Raw genomic sequence first — 22,239 nt, forward strand, 5'->3', positions numbered from 1 at the left:
GGGTGGGTAGTGCCTGCCAGGCTGCGGTGAGCGTTTGAACAGAATGATTCACAAAAAAGGGTTGACGCACCTCCACCCACTGTGGAGCACGCAACAGTAACCTTTGCCTCACCAACTTTTGGAGCTCTTCAATGGCAGTCTCTACAGGTATACCGGCCATTGCACTAGTGTTGCAGACGTGCATGTGAGAAATGATGGCGAGCACAGCAATGACCCTAGCTAGTTACCATTTGCACAAGAGAAAAGCAACGGCAGCAGGATATTTAGTCGTCGCGCGTTGGGCAGGGCCATGTCATCCTATTATGTCGTACCTACCTATCTTTTTACTGGAGGGACCAGAAGCAATAAGTTAGATGTTACTTTTTTCTGGATAGATATAGAAAAGTAGAGTATACTGGCATTGAATACCGCTTAAATAAAAAATGAAACAAATCCATGAGTCGGATAAGAAGATATACTCGCATATTCATACCAGTCTAAGAAGATATAGAATCATAAGGTTTGAGATATCAAAGCATCATTTTCTAGAGGGAATGCAAAAGTAACGAGTTAAATGGTTGAAGATATCATAGTATTCATTACTTTAATACCTGAATGCTCAGCACAAGTGACTAATACGACCAAGAGAGAAATAATGAAACAAATGGATAGCACATATGAATATATGAATTGGATATTCGCATATTTATTCCAGGCTAATAAGATGGATCGATATGGAATATGAGCATCGAGATATGAGAACAGTAGTGTAGGATATCATATATTCATAGAAGACAACAAAACTATAGATGTCACTAATTTCTATAGGGGAGTGGCTAACTTCTACCTATATATAAACACATGGACACCAAAATGGAGAAGAAATACATATCTTTCTCCTCACATAGAGAAGTTCACAGCTTTTCCCCATGGCGCTCACCAAGTGCGCCATCGCTGTTTTCTTGGTTCTTGCAGTCATATCTAACACATCCACATGTTGTGTTAGGGCAATCTGTATGGACAAACCTTACTTTCACTTTTCATTATCTTTAAGACATTTCATACTATTTGCTTAACTAACCATTCTTGTTGCCTTGGTTGTATGTGTAGGCTCGGGCTGCCCTACTCCGAAGCCAAAACCAGGGATGCCGTGCTTCCACGCTGGATCCTCACAGCACCCCTGTACGACTGAGAAGTGCTCCAGGTTATGCGAGCACCTAAACCACAATGGCACTTTGGCCTACTGTCGAAGTGCTTCTCCAGGGGTGTGCTGCTGCCCAAATGAATAGATGAATCCATATGTTTAACGATAATACAATACAATAAGGTTTTGTATTACTCTCGTCATTCAAAGTTTTTGTCCATATCTATATATAGTATCAGAGAGAAAATATAATATCCGAGAAAAATCTCCAAGAAAAACATGTATACATATGAAGCTTTGTTACAATGGTTCTAAAGTACCAGTGGTACTTCCAAGTACTTTCCTTTCTTATTTTGCTCACCAAAAAAATTAAATAAATTTACACATAATTAAAAAGAGCATCATAGTAATTTCTCACTATTTTGGTACTTGGTCCCACCAAATTAGTACTTTTCTTTAGATATTTCAAGGTACTTCCTTTGTTTGCACCGTTCGATTTCTCGGGATGGACGGCTCTCATTTTTTTCAATCACTCTAAAATCTCTCACATATTTAACTACAAGTTCATTAAAAAATTTGAATGTTTAAATTGAAACTCAAAGATATTTGATAAAAAACTGAGAAATAATTAAATTTTCGTAGTAAAATATGCGATTAAAATATGAATCAAGTTTTTTTGCGGGAATGTATGAGTCAATGATGATGAAGTTAATTGTAAAACAACAACGTAGTGTGCAACTGATATTCTCTCTGGCCATTGAATCATGCCCTGGTTTGTATATAGGGCAGGCTCATCCTGGTGATCTCTATACACTCCTCCATGCGAACTTTCTTTATGTGCACACTTATATTGTACCGGCTAGTATCATCAAACAATAGATAAATATCGAAAGCATTTCCTGTCAAGACCAAACAACAGAAACTTTCAACTCCCACTTTCTGCCTTTGCCTTAGACCGACTCGATCACAGAGTAAGGTGTTGTTTGGGTTAGGCAAATTTTGGACGGGACCTACTGATGGAGTGATATGATTCCCTTAACCGTGTTTGTTTTGCTTGCCCGGTAAATGATTAACGCGGTATCGGTTAATTAACAGGCTCGTCAACGGATAACGATACTGAACTTCTGAAGCATGGTTGTTCCGTCTCTCCGCCTTTACCTCCAGTTTGCGTGAGAAGCTCCGCCAGCGATTGGCGCACCCCATCCTCGCCGGAGTCCCATCCTGCCGCGAGCTCCCCTGGCGGTTATCGCTGGAGGGAAAGCTCCCTTTGAGCCACAGCGTGAGAGCACGAGCTGCAGCTTTTCAGATCAAGATTTCGGGGCTCTGAAGCACAGCGGCCAAGCACCAGCAAAGTTGAAAGCAGGATGGGTGTTGTGACGCTGAGAGTGTCCGACGGGAGAATCTGGCCAGGGCCCGGCGAAATGCTCACCATTGTCTTCCTTGTCTCCGATTAATAGCATGCGAGATGGACTCGTTAGGTTCCCAGTCCTGATGCAGGCATGCAGCCACACGATCTGTTTATGTTACTGATACATTTTGAAATTGGAACCAAACAAAGAGGGGGGAGATCATTGGGCAAAACCTGAGATATGAGGAGCTCAAGTAGAGATTTGTTATGGGATCACTCTAGACTTGGTCACACATATCCTACCACCAAGTTGCCCCAAGAAACTCCAACAAAATCACAGCCAAATGTGCTAAAAACGAAATATCACCTAAAATAGCTCTGAAAAAAGATAAATTTCAGATCTAGTGAAAGAGAACACATGAGCATAAAGTTAAGATTTCAGTTACCTTAATATCTATGATTACAATCCACTCCTAAACTCATCAAACAACTGGATGATCAACACTGAAAAGCCCAAATCAGAGAGTTTCTCAGTTATGTCTTTCCCTTTCTAACCATGCCCTAGCCAAACACTGAAACACCACAAACAAACTATAGAGGGATTTGAAAAAAAGTTTGCTGGAGCGGACGATCTTACGTTAGTATTTTGTATTATATTAATAATTTAAAAATAGATAATTTTGACTCATATACTGGTTTTGGTGTATTTATTTATGATGACATATGTAGTTAATTTAGATACATATTTAAGCGTGACTTTATGTTATTTTAGATAATGCCAGATCTGGGTAATTTTGGTGTAAATCGGAGGTTACTTTAGATTATATTATATAATGGCCATGCTATATTTTCAGATGAAGTATAACTTCCGACCCTTTCCTCCATTTCGGGGTGCACACAACTATTAGAGCTCTTTTACGGTACACAATAATAGGCTATAATAGTGTTTGAAAAAGACTAGTATAAAAACATCGGACCGTCACCTGTGGTATGGGTAGTATTCATGAGTACTATAGGTAGTATAAGGGTATCATGGTAAAAGAACACAAATGGTATCACTATAATTTTATTTTTGACACCAACATAAAGTTTAAAAGACCAATCCATTTGAAATATCACTTTTTACAATGTAATAATTACTAAATTATCTAAAATAATGAATAGTTATATCTTATATATACTATATACCACTAAGTAGTAGTATTGTTTACCGTAAAAGAGCTCATATTGGAAATAGTGTATACATGGTTTCATGGTGATGAAACTCATTTCACCTCTCTCTTCATTAATTCATTACCACATCATAAAAAACGCTGATGTGTCACTCTATTTAATGAGAATGAAACCCCCACTGAGAATGGCCTAACTTAAGAACTCGGATCTAGAAAATGATAAATCAAAGAAAAGTTGAGCTAATAATAGCAATGTCCACTCTTTGAAATTGACGTCACCCATATAATGCAACCAAGAGAAGAAAATTGTTGATTTCATGTATCATGAACATTTGCAGTATTAGGGGCTGCTTTTGGTACATAGGCAAGCTAGCCTCGCCCTCGCTAGCGCACAATCAAGTGATAGCTTGCCAGCACGAGCCAACCAATTTTAGCTTACTCGCAGTAGCAAGGAAAAGCATGCCCAAACCTAGGCAGCACAAGCCCTGAGGTAGGCTCCAAACACCAACAATAAATCCGAATGCAGACCGGGCAACGAAAAGTTGTTTCACTTTGGACAATCAAACAACAAAAACCTAAGGGAATACGTAATAATTAAAAATGCGTGTTGGATAAAGGCTGAGCTAGTGTAGTTATGTACCATCGGTTTAATATGCAACGAGGGTTTATTCTTATTCATGGCAACTGCGTTTTGAATTGTATCCTTCGCAGCCTTCAACTTCTCGGGGTATGCGAAATACCGACATCCACAAGCGAAGGAAGGTTCTCAACCCCAATAGCTAAGTCTCCAAGTGGATCCATTATCTCCAGCTTTCCAAATATTAACCCCAGCCTTTCAAGCTTTGGCATTACTCCTTGCGCAAACATCACTCTCGTGATTTCACGGATTTCAAACCATCTTAGAGAAAGGAACGGACAAGAGTTGTTGATGACTAACTCTCTGTCTCTTCCTTCTGTAGCTTCATCTAAAGTTTATGTGAAGATGACAAAGGGATGGCATGTTCCCAATGACATGAAATCCCTCCCCTCCTAGAGGTAATAATGTGGATATATGCAGGCTGGTCAAGGCACGGAGCGCGGACATCCATTCTGGCACTGCTTCTTGCACGGTGATTGGGACTATACTCCGAAGCTGTTGAGGTCTCGGCATTATTAGCCTCTCGCATGGGGAACTGAAGACACAGTTGGAGCCATATATTTCTAGATACTCGAGACTGACCAAGCTGGATAGACACTGGAGGAGAGGCTTCACGTAGCTCTGGTCCCATTTTTTGATCCAGAATTTTGCATTCCTTAGTTCGGTCAGGCCGGTGAAGTTGGTCAGCACGGTTGGGGTCTTGGGGACATAACACGGATACCATGACCTTCCAACTCCTGCAACGACCTGAGGTTCTCGAACTGTTGGGGTTTAGAATCCCAAACAGATTGTAGAGAGGAGGAGGGAGAGAACAAGCCAAGTTTGTAAGAGAACCAAGTGAGCAAATGGCCAAAAATTCTCTCTTCCCACCCCTTAGTTCTATTTATAGGGAGGTGGAGGAGGCTGTTTATACTTTTTCCAACCATTCCATTGGTTGGGTTGAATATCAGAACGAGGTCCATGTGCTATTACAACAAGATCTCTGGATGTTACAACCGAGTCCCTAACCCTTACAAATAAGCCCTTAGTCCCTATTTTGGATCTCTTTTACACACACAGGGGTTTTTAGCCTTAGTTCACCTAAGACGTACCCCCAACACGAACCCAGCTGGCACTCCATACAGAATGGTAGCACGCATGCACACCAAGTTTCTTAGACGAACAAAAGTGGATGGCAGCTCGCATACTTCGGTATAACTTATGTCTACCCGTAAAAGCTGTAGCTTCTGGATCTCTTTTGGAATCTCAGTGATACCTGTTTCACTTAGATCCAAGTGCCTAAGGTGAAACAAATTACAGATGTTCTTGAAGCAGCTATTGTCCACTCGCCGGCAGCCATTTAAAATCAGTACACGTAAGACTGGAAAGGTTGAAAGGGGTGGCAACAAATTGAAGGCTTCACAGCGCACATCAATAAGTGACCTCACATGTTGCAAGTTTAAAGTTGATAACTGCTTGACACCCTCTTCACTGCTGGTTCTGATGAGGGACAATCGATGCATCCTTTGTTATCGATAGCTCGGCTGTTGGTCATCTACTGTTGCCAGGAAACCACTCATTTGCCAAGCGTGTGATGAGATCAAGTATCATATCATGCACACGAAAATAAGCATCCTTCGATGGTTGAATCATGCTTCTATTCATTAGCTCATTGACATAATCCTCACCTACCTTATAAAAGGACTTCCCCTGCTCTTCGATGATGAACCCTTCACCCATCCATTTCTCTATCAATTCTCTTTTCCAAATCCTGTGATCATCTGCTTATGAACTTAAATACAACATACAATTTTTCAGATGTAGAGGCAGCTCATAATAACTAACTGATAGTATCCTTCTCATTTTTTCTACATCAGGACTATCTTCTAGACCAGAACCCAGAGTTTTGCAGACCTTGGACCAGTGTTGATGTCTTTTTTCGATTCCCTCCTTACTAGCCAGCATACTAGCTATCGTAATGATTGCAAGAGGTACACCACCACACTTTCGTAAGATGTCCCTAGATACTTCAGTCAATTCATTAGGAATACATTCATCTTCAGTGTGTCGTATTCTTATCTCGAATAACCTTTTTGAGTCTAGTAGAAAGAGGCTGCAGCGGATAGACACCACCAATTTTTTTGGCAACAACAAGATTGCCAGTTGTCGAGATAACGATACATCCACATTCACTCCCAATTAAAGCATATTGGATTATTTCCCACTCAGAAGTTTTCCATATATCATCAATAACAATCAAAGACCTATCAGGGGATGCAAATAGACCATATATTAGTAAAATCTTGATGTAAGCTACGTTTATTTTTCCAAAAATGATGGAGCTATCAAATAGAAAAATATATACAAGAACAAGAGCAGTCTCAAGAATTTCAAGGTGGTATTACTATTTAGCCAACATCAACGCTTAAAGATAACTTCCAATTATGCAACTATATTATCATAAGAAAACACAGTGCAATGAGGCTTACTCCCTCCGTCCCATGAAAAGTGCAATTCTAATGTTTGGAAAAAGTCCTACAAAAGAGTGCAATCCTAAGATTTAGATCTAACTACCTGCCTAATTAAGTGGTTAGATCTGATTTGCATACCAAAATTTACTGCATATGGCCAATAAATGAGGGCATGAGATTCTTTTCACGCCACCATTAATCTATCCTAGAAAAAACTGGAATTGCACTCTTTATTGGAGGGGGGAGTAACTAACAAACATTTTCTACAGAATTTCCAATATTGTGCAGATTAAATTACTTTCTCCATTCAACATTCAAGATGCCAGTAAATAATTACTTCCACCTCCAACTAGTCCTCCACACTCTTGCAATCAACATTCAATTTTCTGTTGATGTTGATAGAATCTATCTTGGAAAATTTACTGAGAAAATTAAATAATAATTATTTTATTTGTAGAACGAAAATAAGCCCTTAATTACATATTCTGGCTGAAAATTTTGTTAACTGTCCAACTCAGATTGTATTTTAAGGTCCAAATGGGCATCCATACAAGTGTGTACATATGAACAACATATCTGGTACTCAGATATGTTCCTGGGAAGATGTATGGTTAGGACAAACCAAACACCACTCAAAGATCAATATCCCACACCATGTAATATTGTAAGGAAGAAGAATGCAGCAATATAGCAAGCGTGCTTTACTCAGTTCCACTAAACATATCTTTTCATAAAGCCCTAGTGGATGAAAACTAGCTAGAAAAATGGCATGAGCTTGTTGCAAGGGTTTAAAATATGCATTTGACTGAGACGCCAGATGAGTTTACATGCTTTTTACATAAGAATGGAGAATTAATTCAATAGTTTAATCTATGTATAGAGCATTGAAAATCATATGGTCATTCCATGTAGTTTTTTTTGGAAATTAAAGCTTCTTCTCAAGATTGAAGTCTTTATGTGGTACTTATATAATGGAATAATCTTAACAAAAGATAATTAAGCTAAGAGACAGTTGAAAGGTAATTTAAAATGTTTAATCAAAATGAAACAATACAACACTTTTTCTTTGATTTGTCACTTTGCGGGTGACGGGCACTTTTACCGTAACCTTTTATTGGGCAAGGGTACTGTTGACAGTCAAAATTGGCAGATCTGGGTGAACGATCTCCAAACCGGTCAGACTAGTTTAGTCAAAGTTCTCAAAATGCAAATTAGACTTCACCATTATGTAGTTCTCATCGAGTAGATCAAAATGCATATATAGAACATCCGATTCGAAGTTCGGATGAGGGAGTTATGATCTCAAGAAGATTTGCACTAAGGAAAATTGGTTAGACCGGTTTGTCAAAGTGGTCAGACCAGTTTGGTCTGTGTAGTCCGAGTTAGGGCAACCCAAGGTGTGCCTGCCCCAACGGGGTCCCTTCCGGGCAGGCGTTCGTTGGAGCTTCGCTGGAGATCCATCGAAACCGGTCTGACCGGGTTCTAAAACCAGTCTGACCGGGTTCTAAAACTGGTCTAACTAGATCTCACAGAGATGCTGCAAGGAGCAGCTCTGCGCGCTGCACGTTCGAGTGTGTTCGTGTGTTGACCTGATTTTAGTGCCAACACATTTTGGCGGGAAAGAAGAATCTGGTCGTCATGGCTGATCCATCAATCCCTAGCCATATGGTGCTGAATGATGATGATTTTGAGAAAGCTCTTGAAGAGTATAACAAAGAAGCTCATCGAATCTGCAAGGAATGGTTTCTATCTTGTTGCATGCAAACCCATCAAGGTGTTGTCGAGATTAAAGAGTGGCAACCACCATCAGTTATCTACATATTGAAGGGGATACAATCTTTAGGTATTATATCTACTCGCCTATCCTGTTTTGTGAATGATTATCTCAAATCTTTGATTGATAAAGAGGATAGTGCAAATCTAGATTCTATAAGTCAAAAACCGGCTATAGATGATAATACACTAATAGAAAAGTCAATTGATGTTAATGTTGATCATGAATTACTTGTTGATCCTTGTAAAAACAAGCCAACTAATACTACTATTGGTCAAGATTCGGCCGTCTCAAGTCGGATCTTGTGAAAGCATAAAAATCACATCTAATACTCCTACACTCTGGGGTGTGGGGGGGCAATGCAAAAGGTTCAAACCAAAGATGCTAAAGTCTAAAAACCCTGAGATTGGTGTATGGAAAACTATTGAATCAAAAGGCCGTCATAAGCATAAAAAGGAAAAGTTGAAGCCAAATAAGAAGCTTCCGGTTAAATCCTCAAAACAAAAGGATATCAAACAAGCTAGTCGGCCTAAAAATTCCAATAAATGAAAATCTTCTCCAAGGCAGAATTTTCATGATCTGAATCGGCAATGGAATAAGTTTCCTACATCAATGTTGTTTCCTTCACATGGATCACCTACGGCTGTGCCATGGGGGTTTTATTGTAGTATGCCATATTCTTATCCATCAATAGTACTATAATTCATATATGTCATCTCTTTCTTGATATCTGTGTTCATATTACATTACCTATAGGAAGCCGGTAATTAATGAGCCACCACCTATACATAATGACTCATTTTGATCAAAAGAATCGGTCTATGCAGAAAAATAAGCATAAGGTGATCAAACAAGTCTATCATGTCAAAAAGGATGGTAGATTAAACAAAATTCAGATTTGACATTAGACATACAAAAGCCGGCCATTAAAGAAACATCAGCTAGTTCTATTGATCAAATTGCTCCTGATGTTAAATATGTTTCAAAAAAAGCTGAACAACAAGTAGGTTCGACTGGGGGGCAAGACAATATCAAAGTGACTGGTTTTGAGAAAATTGGTCCAATTGGTGTTGAAACCTGTCCAACTGGTTTTGCTAGGAATTCTAAGTAAAACTGAAAATTTCAGATCAAGCAAAATGGTGATAAGGAAGAAGCCAACCTTTGAAGATATGTTACATAAATATTAGAAAATAGCTGCCCAAAATCAAAACAACTAGCTTGAGAGCAATCAAAGGAGGAATTATTCATCACTAAGAACAAAGAAGCATCAACGGTCATCTCATTGGTCTTCATCATTCATTCAGTTGATACATGTGCCATGGACTACATGTTCAGGTATAAATAATTATAGTCCATGCTTTTGGTATAATCCTTGGTTCTCATCTTATGATTATCAATATTATACTTATGCTTTACCGAGGAGCCATGACTTACGCCGCATCAAGATTTCTATTGTTAGATATGCTTCTACGTTCGAAGCTGAAAATAGTAGTTCCATACATGTTGTACTTGCTTGGATTTTATTTTGGCTACATTAGCATCCATGAAGGGTTTAGAAACCATCATATGGGTGATGTATTATTTATTATCATCTTTAGATAATTTGATCATTGAGAATGTTTCTGGCACACAAGCTTTCCCACAAAACAAGGGGGCATGTGTTGATGGTCCAAATTGGCAGATCTAGGCAAACACTCTATGAACTGGTCTCCAAATCGGTCAAACCGGTTTGGTCAAAGTTCTCAAAATGCAAACTGGACTTCGTCATTATGTAGCTCTCATCGAGTAGATCAAAATGCATATATAGAACATCCGATTCAAAGTTTGGATGAGGGAGTTATGACCTTGGGAAGATCTGCACCCAGGAAAACCAGTCAGACTGGTTTGCCAGGGTGGTCAGACCAGTTTGGTCTATGTAGTCCGAGTTAGGAGTTATATTTTGACATGATATTTGTAAGGGTTTCGACTCCTAGTGGGGCGAGTCCTCCCCTCCCTATAAATATAAAGGGCCACGGCCGATTGAGGGTATCATCCCAATCAACACAAATCAATCTATTACTTTTTATCCTTTACTTTTCCTCTTTCCCCTCCTTTTCCAACCTCATATGTTGTTCTTCTCCTATCTCCATAGCATGAGGAGGCACTCTAGCTGGCCTGCCGAGCCTAGGGCAACCCAAGGTGCGCCTGCCCCAATGGGGTCCCTCTCGGGCAGGCGTTTGTTGGAGCTTTGCTAAAGATCCGACGAAACCGTTCTGACCGGGTTCTAAAACCGATCTGACCAGATCTCGCAGAGGTGCTGCAAGGAGCGGCTCTGCGTGCTGCACTTTCGAGTACGTTCATGTGTTGGCCTGATTTTAACACCAACATGTACTATTGATAGTTGTAGGGTGATGGGCTTGTACTGTTGCTTATATCCTCTGACCAATTATAGGTGACAGACAAAAGTTCCATCACCTTAAACTAGTCATAAGTGCATGTGAAGAATATAATATCATAGCTACTATGGTCATAGTTTTCTGAAGCGTGAATCGGAGGGTGTGGAAATGCTTCAAGGGCATAACTGGAAGGTAGTATAGACAATGGATGTTTGTATCTACAACTAGAGTAATATGGTTGGTCAAGGCTGCAGGAGACTATGGTGTAAGATGTTAGGCGGTAGTGTGAAAGCTAGTAATGGAAGAGAAATGCTAATGTGTTAATTCCTACATGTGACTCGTATAGCAATTGTGAGGTTCTTAGTATCATGGGTGTTGTCTCCTAGATCATGGTGTTATATTCAGCTTGTTGTTAGGTTAGAGAGGAATCTAATTTTGCTTGGCAGAGATTGTAGTGATGGAAGAGAAGGGTGCACAGCTGCAGGTGGAGTCACTGAGTTGGGAATTGAGCGGATAGCAGTGTTCATTCAGGCAGCTCTTGAGAGAGCGCCAAAGGCGACAACTCAAGTTCGACGCATGGAGGTTCATGCATGACGGCTTCAAAGTGGTGGAATATTCGCCAAGGTAGAGTTTTTGTTAAATATTGTCAAATATTTGCACGTGACCAGTTACGATAGGACTTGAGTTGTATTTAATTAGCAGTATAGGATAGAGTTTGTGTCCAACTCTGTAACCCGGATCTACTCATAAATATGAGAAGAGGTCTGCTATTATAACCATGAAGACATAGCGACAGGCTCGCAGAAGGGAGGCGGTATGATGCTGGGACCCTAAAGCATCCGGTGTTTTGATATTGGGGAGGAGCGCCCGTTGTCATACCTCAGGATGTAGGATTCGACCGAACCTCATCAACAAAGATCGTGTCTCTGATGTTGTCGGTAATCTTGCACCTTCGTCTCGATGGATCCAATCAACGCTTCCATCGGTGGAGATTAGCAGGCGGCTCGTCGCAGGCTAATTTTTAACAGAGGACAGGAGTGTTCTGTGAAGGGAATGGAGTTGTCCACCACCACCAGTGCCGTGCTGGCGACAGCGAGTGTGTGCTCGGTCATAACAGTAACACCAATCCTCATGCCACGTGTCTACAAATGCGGAGCACCTATACTACAGGCTATATACATCCAACAAATTTTAATGTAATATAATTTTCTTTGTTTTAGTATGTTAGCTTTGACTAATTATAAATATGGAGATATGACATCTACTCTATGTTTCCTCTTATATACCATATAAGAAGATTCTTTATAATCATATCTTCCTAAAAACTTTGGCGATTCATATTTCTTGAATTAATTAATTATCAGAAGTTAACAAATATAATATTCACGTTAGACAACTTAGACTGTCAGAATTGATGGAGAATTAGATTGCATACCTCCTGTCTTGAAGAAAGGCTCTTAATTCGTGGATAAGTTGTTCTGTGTCACAAGTTACTTCATGTTTATCATGCCTTAGTTGATGGAGCATGTTAGCAAAAATCCTCTATATATTAGGATTCTGGGACACAGTAACAAAGGCCGCGCAATCAAATTGCATTTTAAGCTTGTCATACACCACCTTAGCAAGTGTTGTCTTGCCTAATCCCCCGAAACCAACAATAGAGACTGTCTTCAGCTGTTTCTTCGATGGGCCATCCCCCTCCATTAGCCTACCAATAAGCTCATTGCTCCTCTCTTCAGTGCCAATGAGCTTACCTGCCTCTTCGTACATAGCTGCTAGACGAAGGTGCTGAACAGTTACTTCTGCAGACTTTACAGCAACCTGATTAACCATACACCTGTCACGGCGCTTACTCACTTCCCTGATACTTTTTTTTAAGATGTTTGATATCGACGCCTAATTTGTGGCGGATCTTGGCCTTAGTCAAGAGGTCGAGGCTTCTGTCAATGAAGCCCCTGAGACCATGCAGCTCCTTCGGATCATGGTCTATCCGCACCATGAATTTGTCGACTTTATCCTCGACGTCGTAGGACAGTTCCCTGATGTGATGTCGCACGGTTACATGTGATCTGACCCCAACTTGGCTGTAGTTTAGAAAAAAAGTAAAGGAAAACTCCGTAAACAAACTCATTGGCCATTGAAAAACCACGTTTCATGCCGGGCCTGACAGTGGCGGAGGGGGCCTGGCACCTCCTGACGCTCTACTCCTCCCATTCATTCCGTTAATTGTTTTTAGTCCATTCAAGCGTTCTCTTAGGCCTATTTAAATTGATACCGCCGGACAGTTGTGACCCTCCATTCGACACTTTGACTTTGACTGTTCGTCTTCCACCGCCGCCACCGGCCGCCGCTGTTCAAATTGACACCGCCGCAGCCCCGCAGGTAATCCATAATCATAAATCATCCAGTGATATTCTCTTATTTAATTAACAGTCACTAGTGATTCTAAAATTCCATTTCTAATTTCAGACAATATGAAGAAGAGAAAGACCATCAATAGCTTTTTTTTTAAGCTGATTGGTTCAAGTGCTAATTGTATTGAAGCCATTGCAAGCCGAGGCGGTCAGAGTAATGTGGAAGTGGAAGCTCCTAAACTCATAATGATCATGTACAAAATCCTAATAATCAGAGTAATGCTGCTACTACTGGACCAATTGAAGCCGAAGTTGTCGAGCATCCACCAGTTGTAGCTACTAGATTTGAGAGACCCTGATAAACATGTTCAAATATTGGAATTGCCAGCTGATCAACAAGATGAAGCTCAAAGATTTTATATTTCAGAGGATTCATATCAACCTGTGTTGGTAGAGTACCCACTCAATGAATTAGCTCATCGTCGTCCATTTCAGAGTAACTGGTTCAAGCAATTTACTTGGCTAGAATATTCACCTCATAAAAATCGTGCTTACTGTCTGCCATGTTTTTTATTTTCCAAGAAGCTAATTGGGAAAGTTGGATCAGATACATTCATAGTAAAGAGGTTTCAGAACTGGAAGAAAGTTAATTGTGGAAATAAATGTTCTTTTCTAAAACACATGGGAGATGCCAGCTCAGCCCACAATTATTCAGTTCGGTGTTTTAATAATCTTAAGAACACAATGGCTCAAATTGACAATGTGATTGTTAAGCAAAAAGTGATAATGGTTGCAAAAGGAAGACGAAGGCTTGCGACTACGATTGATTGCATTAGGTAATAAGATCAATTTCTCATGTCTTTCTGCAGTATTTAAATTTAACTTGCTTTCTTTATATACTTATAGGTGGTTGACATTCCAAGGTTGTCCCTTTAGAGGCCATGATGAATCACCAGGTTCCTTAAACAGGGGTAATTTTCTTGAAATGCTCGAGCTTTTGGCTTCCTATAACAAGGAGGTTAATGAGGTTGTGTTGAAAAATCCTCCCAAAAATGCAAAATACACTTCACCTAATGTCCAAAAGGAAATTCTAAGCATACTTGCTCGAAAAGTGCAGAAATCAATTAGAGAAGAAATTGGCAATAGCAAATTTTGCATAATGGTTGATGAAGCTCGAGATGAGTCCAAAAAAGAGCAAATGGTGATAGTCCTTCGATTTGTCAACATGGAAGACCTTATAAAGGAGCGTTTCCTTGATCTGATCCATGTTAGTGATACTACAGCTTTGACACTTAAAGAGTCAATTTGTGTTGTCCTCTCAGCTAATGGCCTAAGTACACAAGATATAAGAGGTCAAGGTTATGATGAGGCCAGTAACATGAGAGGGGAGTGGAATGGATTGAAAGCTCTAATTCTCAATGAGTGCCCATATGCATATTATATTCATTGGGAGTAGTATAAACATAAAATCAAATGTGACAATGATTCATAAGGCACCACTGGCATCTCCCCGAGAAGACTTCGAAACTGAACGATCATTAGCAATGCTGTGTAGGATTGAAACTGTGGCACCAAACATCTTCTTTAAGCTTAGAATAGACCTATAGTGGGAACTCCATCTAGTGTCCCCTAGCCTTTGTAGGGAGGAAATCTGATTTGCCCCTTGCCCTGTGTCAATTTCTCCCAATTCAATTTCATGAGAAATTTCCTTTGCTTGATTTGCTAGCAACTTATCATTGCGCTTAGGAGAAGCACTAACAACATTTATGATGAAATTTGCATGGTGAAAAAAAATTGTGTACCTCGTGTACCTCCCTTGATGCTGCTCCAAGGGCCAACTGAAGCTGACGAGCCATGCAATAAATATAATATGCATATGGGCACTCATTGAGAATTAGATCTTTCAATCCATTCCACTCCACTCTCATATTACTGGCCCTATTGTAACCTTGACCTCTTATATCTTGTGTGCTTAGGCCATTAGCTGAGAGGACAGCACAAATTGATTTTTAAATGTCAAAGCTGTAGTATCACTAACATAGATCAAATCAAGGAAACGCTCCTTTATAAGGCCTTCCTTGTTGACATATAAGGCCTTCCTTGTTGACAAATCGGAGGACTATCGCCATTTGCTCTTTTTTGGACTCATCTCGAGCTTCATCAACCATTATGCAAAATTTGCTATTGCCAATTTCTTCTCTAATTGATTTCTGCACTTTTCGAGCAATTATGCTTAGAATTTCTTTTTGGAGATTAGGTGAAGTGTATTTTACATTTTTGGGAGGATTTTTCAACACAACCTCATTAACCTCCTTGTTATAGGAAGCCAAAAGCTTGAGCATTTCAAGAAAATTACTCCTATTTAAGAAACCTAGTGATTCATCATGGCCTCTAAAGGGACAACCTTGGAATGTCAACCACCTATAAGTACATAAAGAAAGCAAGTTAAATTTAAATACTGAAGAAAGATATGAGAAATTGATCTTATTACCTAATGCAATCAATCGTAGTCGCAAGCCTTCATCTTCCTTTTGCAACCATTATCTCTTTTTGCTTAACAATCACATTGAGCCATTGTGTTCTTAAGATTATTAAAACACCAAAATAATTATGAGCTGAGCCGGCATCTCCTGTGTGTTTTAGAAAAGAACATTTATTTCCACAATTAACTTTCTTCCAGTTCTGAAATCCCTTTATTATGAATGTATCCGATCCAACTTTCCCAATAGTTTCTTGGAAAATAAAAAAACATGGCAGACAGTAAGGACGATTTGTATGAGGTGAATATTCTAACCTCGGCTTGCAATGACTTCAATACAATTAGCACTTGAACCAATCGGCTTAAAAAAAGCTATTGATGGTCTTTGTCTTCTTCATATTGTCCAAAATTAGAAAGGGAAATTTAGAATCACTAGTGATTCTTAATTAGATAAGAGAATATCACAGGATGATTTATGATTGTGGATTACCAGCGGGGCTGCGCGGTGTCAATTTGAACAGCGGCGGCCGGCGGCGGCGTGGTCGCAGCGGTCCGGTCTCCCAGTGGCGGCGGTGGAAGACGAACAGTCGAAGTGTCGAATGGAGGGTCACAGCTGCCCGGCGGTGTCAATTTGAATGGGTATAAGAGAACGCTTGAATGGGCTAAAAAACAATTAACGGAATGAATGGGAGGAGTAGAGCGTCAGCGCCCCCCAAATCCTGGCTCCGCTCCTGCCTGCCGGTTCGCGACGCGGCTCCGCGCGTTCGTGTGTGCATGCAGCAGGTCGGGCTCGGCTCGACGGCCGGATCAGACGCAAAGGCAGCAAGGGCGGCGAGTTCGGGGGAAAAGCTCACCGAGGGCTCGATGGCGAGGCACTCGACGCGGGAAGGGTTGCGGCCGTGGCGAGGTGTCGCGGGCAGGCGTGGCGCAGCCCAGGCAGACCGGTGCTCGCGGTTCAGTGGGTCGGCGCGGTCGTCGTCGTAGCCGTCCTCGCGATCGACTCCGCGGCGGCGGTGGCTCTGTGCGCGAGTCCTCCGGCTTGAGATTGACGTCTCCGGCGGCGGCGGCTCGGAGGACGGCATGCGTCCTCGTGCTCGGCTCCGCTGATCCTGCCCACGACCGTCGTCCTTGCTTCGCTCGGCGGCGGCGTCTTCCTTGGCTCCTTTAGGTTCTGGATGGCAGGCCACGGATGGGCTTCACGCATGCAAGAGGTTAGATGTTAGCTGGGCTTTCACGTGGAGAAAAAGATAGAGCTTGGGCTGGGCCACTAGGTTAGCAGGCCATGTTAATTAGGTGTAGTTAGCAAGACAGGTTGGATTTAGGTCCATGTTAGAGGTTGGGGTTAGCTTAGCTTTGCATTTGAATTTAGGATTCAAATACAAACCACACATAACGAGTTTCAAATAAATTTGAATAAAATCTAACTCATTCATGCATGGATTATGATCAAATTGTTTTTAATGCACATATTTTTTATTTACAAGGAATTTTACAAGGAAGCAATTAATAACCTTTAAAAAAAATAAATTACATGGCTCATACCATTCAAACAAAAAAATTTGACAACTTGGATTTCTTTTCACAAATTAGGATTCCCGAAAAATCTGGGATCTTACAGTTAGTCGTAGAGATAACTTCTAAATTGTTTCATCAAATATCTTCGAATACAAATCTAGATTTAAATAGAGAAAAATAATGAAAAATGAATACGGATACATTCATTTTAGTACCATATAAGAATCGGATACAAATACAAATAGCCCTATTCATATTTTCACCCTTACTTGGCCATACCAGATTTGTGATTCCCGGGAGTGTGTAAACTTGCTGAGAGACAGCGTTGCAGAACCACAAGCACTGGCTTGGTACTGGACAAGTGAAAAAAAGTAGTACATGGCCTTGAGCCATCATGTTCTGTACAGATGTCACACAATTATGCTCCTCCAAGAGTACAACGAACCCTTTTCTTGATGAAAACTGTGCTTATTGCTTAGTAAGGATCATCTTCCTACTAAGTACTAAAGAGACAATTGAAAGTCTCTTTTTGAGAAGGAAATTCAGCTAAGTATAAGCATGTTGCCGGAAACTTTCCTCATTCCTGGAAGCCTGGGTGAATTGAACTGCTATCTGAAAAGAACTACAAAATTCCTCTGTTCAGTGCATGGCTATTGATGCCTTGTAAGCTTCTATGGATCTGCCCTGGTGTTTGCTAATTGCCAACACGATGCAAGTGAGCACATGACCAGCAACTCCAAAGAGTTTTCCTGTCAGCTTAATGTTTCTAAAAAATTGTACTCCATGTTTTATTCCATCGTCTAGAAAAGGTGAGCAATACATTGTGTCTGGAAAGCAAGAATTTGTCCTAATTCCGGCAAGAACAGAACCATCTCTTGGACAATTCCTTCAAAACGTAGTATGGAACTTGCATTCCAGATGGCATCTGGTCTATTTTGCAGTATTTGTAGATGCGTCTTAAGCTGACTTAACTGCATTTTTCTTCCTTGCGTGTCTGCCAATTGCTGACACGCATGAATCAGGGGCAGAGCCAGCTGAATACTAACCACTAACCAGGTACTGAAGTTTACCTCCAAACAGGGACAGTAACGCCTGATAAATTGTCATGTTGGCTGATTGTTGCTGAACATTTTACTGCAACCTCCACCGTAACCTTAACCAAGCAACTCTACTGAAGTTTAATCTATGATCATCCACTAAGTTAGCTAAACAATCTAGAGCACACCATAGGCCACCATGGCGTGGTGGCGTTGTGCTAAATCAAAATGTGCTGGGTAAATTAAGTTGAACACAGAAAGCAACCAAGAAGACATCAAGAAAAAGGCACTGAATTGAAAGCAGTAACAGCCTTGGATTGGACTAGCATTCGAGGTTCCACATTTCTAATCACAAACGAGGGCAGCAATTGATCATAATCTCAAAGGAAACCACGTACGGTGAGTTAAAAGGGAACAAAATACAGGGGAGGCACCGGCAATATCACCGCCTCAGTCCGCAGCGGCGGGGGCGGCGGCTGCGGCCACCTCGAGGACGGGGGCCGGCGCCTGCTCCGCGTCGACGGTGGCGCTGGAGGCGACGAGCGTCCAGTCCGGCGGGAGCTGCGGCAGCGGCGGGTACTGCGTGGGGCGGCGCTTGATGTCCCACGGCTGCGTCTTCTTGGGCCGCGTCTTCATGTGGTGCTTGGTCCCCTTCTTCTGCGGCCGCGACGAGCACTCCACCGCCAGCGCCGCGCGCCCGCCGCCGGGGAGCGAGGGGAAGCCTACGGTCGGGCGGGAGGGCCTCGCCGGCACCGGGGCGGCCGGCACGGCCGTGCCCGCCAGGAGCGCGGTGACCGGCGACATGCTCGCTGCTTCGTGGGGGAGGGAGGGGAGTGTTGTGTTTGGGGATAAGACGAGAGGTGGCTTCGGATTGGGTTTTGTGTCTGTGGGCTTGCTTTGCTGAGACAAATCTGGCCCGTTCGTCCCAACGAGTTCAGATCTGACCGTCCGTTCATCAAGTGGATTTTTATTTATTTTTTGTTTTCCTTTTGAAAAAAAGGGTATTGCTAATGCCCAAACATTTAATCCAAACTCTCCGTCACATCTTCTCATCGTACCGAATGTGTGGTGCAAATCTTGATATGAACAGTTTGTCGGAGTTACCAAGTCATGGCCAACTGCAAAGAAAATGGTACAAACAATTCAGTTCCGCCATTCGGGAAAAAAAAGACATAAAGAATTCAGTTCCAGTGTCAGAATGCAGTGAGAGCAACAGTATCCACAATGACAGCAGAAAAAGAGCTGCAAGTGAAGCAGCACAGTCCTTGTGAACTCCTGAAAGCTTCAGTAGCCATCCAATACGTACAGCGTTTAGCTGAACAAGAAGGCGTCACGTTTGCACTGTTTCTGAAGCCAGAGACCATATGGTTTGGTCTAACATTTTGAACCGTCTATCCCTATCAACACTTCATTGTTCCACCATTTCCTAAGTTTAGTGTTGTTTGCAACATCCTATTCAAGAGCGTCATCAGCACCCGATTATGAGGGTGCGAGACAAACAATTTGGCATTCTCAGCAACCTCTGCTTCAAGCACAGCCTCAAGGACAACATTCACACTTCATGATTTTTAGGGGTTACTATTCCGTGATTATCTCAATATGACAATATCTGATGCAACGCATTTCCGATTTCAAAACTTTTTAGGCTTTATTTACTGTTTCCAGTACTCTGCAGTCAACATGCAAATTAAAGGTGTACTATATGTTGACAGTGCTTTCGTAAATAGGTGTCATCGTACAAATAAAAATCATTTTGGATTCCACACGGCAATAGTCAAGCACAAGTAACAAGTAATATGCGCACGACAAAAGAAAGATGAGACAAACAAGTAAAATATAATCAAACATGTGTCCACTTGATAGACTGATTTCTGAATTACAGACTCCACCTCCTCGGGATTTGCTTGCAATAAGATCTAAGTTTGGGCAATGGCATACTCAACAGTCACTAGTAGAGAATTAGGCTTTAGTCCCGGTTGGTAGGGTGCAAATATCCCGAAAATCCATCCGGGATAAACCAACCGGGACAAAAGGGGGGTCTTTTATCCCGGGTCACTCAACCGGGACAAAAGACCCCATTTTATCCCAGTTGGTATTACCAACCGGGATAAAACGGGTCACCACGGCCGCCGCTGCAAAAAAAAAATCCCGAGCTCCCAGGTTCGTCACAAGTCACGCGATTTTTCACACGAAATATGCGTGTGCGTGGTTCGTGGGATTCAAACCCACAACCTCCAGCCTCGCGCGTAGCTTCCTTGCCATCCCACCTACACACCACATCTGACTATGTAGGGGATGCTATCCTTTTGTATTAACTCGTGGGGGACCCTTTTATCCCGGTTGGAAACACCAACTGGGATAAAAGACCCCCTTTTATCCCGGTTGGTATTACAAACCGGGATAAAAGGGTTCGAGGATTTAATCCTCTTCCAGTCACCTCATTGGGGACCCTTTTATCCCGGTTTGAAACACCAATCGGGATAAATGACCCCCTTTTATCCCGGTTGGTAACCCTTTTATCCCGGTTGGTGTTACCAACCAGGATAAAAGGGGGGGTCTTTTATCCCGGTTGGTGTTTCAAACCGGGATAAAAGGCCTCTCAGAGTCTTTTTTTCCCACTAGCCTTTGCAACCGGGATAAAAGGTCCCGGTTGGTGAGCCCCCCACCAGTGACTGAGTTTTAGTCCCGGTTGGTGAACCTTTTGTCCCGGGCCAACTTTAAACCGGGACAAAAGGGGGTGCATGGAAAGTCAATTCTCTACTTAGTGAGTATAAACGAACTGTCCACGTTTCCTTATCAGCTTAGATTTTTTTTATTTAAACTCATCGATGCATGCAACTCAATATATACTCTTATCTCCGCGTAATCCTTACTCTTCAATATCCCGTAGTTGGTAGCTGGGCAGGTCCTTACACCTTCTGTCATTGCGAGAGTATTGCTAGTTATGGATCACTGACACGAGAGCACAATCCCATAAAGCTTGGCCGTCATCTCCAAGTATGCTTGGAAGCACCTCCTAGCTACTACTAACCCGTGAAACAATCCTGAAAATGAACGTAATCTCACACAAAAGAAAGAGGAAATTCGCACCGGATAAAAAACTAATTCCCTATACAACACTAGAAATTTTTGCCTTTCCGATATTTTTCATTCCTTTCTCGACACTTCGGTTAGATCTGTTAGGAACTTCCATCAAATTCACTCTCAACATGTACTAAAATACTCCTGAAATTTCTACTCTCATCGCGGACGATTCCTTTGCGAGCTGCCTGAGTGCGCGATGGTATTCACGCTAGTGACGGGCTGATGATGCCTCAATGGCGAGTGGGGTGAAAGCAGTGGGCCGAGAGCACAGCCATGTCGTGAACTCATGATGCACATGGCACCCCGGTCTAATTGGTTCTCATACTGTCATACACATACACGATAGCCTATAGGAATTTTTTTTCAATACAGGACATCAATCCTGTAATGTTTTTTTCGGAGAATGCATGTTCGTGCTCAATGCTTCAATGCTGGAATGGGAGGATCATTAATCTCTAAATTTTTCAATGAATAATCATTTGGCTAAAACTATCGGAATTCGCAAACATAATGTGCAGCTATTATATTATCCTTTGGATAATTCACAGCAAATTATCCAATTTCATTGTTGCACTTGCTATATATTCCACCATATAGCACAAGGACTTCTGGACTTTGATGCAGCCACATGAAACTCACCATATATCATTAGATAAGATGAGGGGTAAAAATATCTTTTTAGGTGGGAGTTACCAGCCAAACTAATAATAGAAGTGTCAAGAAAGGAATGAAAAATGAATCTTGATGTCAAATGAGGAACATAAGTATCAAGAAAGGAACGAAAAATAAATCCCCATGTCATGTCAGATATAGGAGGCAAAACTTTCTAGTGTCATATATAGAAACCGGATTTTTATCTGGTACCGGAATTTTCTCCAAAAGAAACATCCA

At 41.5% G+C, this 22,239-nt stretch overlaps 1 protein-coding gene and 1 pseudogene across 1 annotated transcript; both read right to left on the minus strand.

Annotated features, from left to right (window-relative positions):
- Positions 1–13,457, minus strand: part of LOC117834462 (disease resistance protein RGA5-like) — a 54,306-nt pseudogene extending 40,849 nt beyond the window's left edge.
- A 5,082-nt stretch (positions 13,458–18,539) lies between these two features.
- Positions 18,540–19,123, minus strand: LOC117834726 (uncharacterized). The gene has a single exon (XM_034714253.2). The coding sequence runs from the start codon at positions 19,066–19,068 to the stop codon at positions 18,715–18,717; it is 354 nt and encodes a 117-aa protein (XP_034570144.1). The 5' UTR covers positions 19,069–19,123; the 3' UTR covers positions 18,540–18,714.
- Between the last annotated feature and the right edge of the window lie 3,116 nt (positions 19,124–22,239).

This window comes from Setaria viridis, chromosome 8, assembly GCF_005286985.2.
Source record: "Setaria viridis chromosome 8, Setaria_viridis_v4.0, whole genome shotgun sequence".
Lineage (NCBI taxonomy): Eukaryota > Viridiplantae > Streptophyta > Magnoliopsida > Poales > Poaceae > Setaria > Setaria viridis.

Excerpts from the sequence above, each read along its gene's own strand:
- LOC117834726 (XM_034714253.2), bottom strand. The coding sequence starts at position 19,068 with ATGTCGCCGGTCACCGCGCTCCTGGCGGGCACGGCCGTGCCGGCCGCC.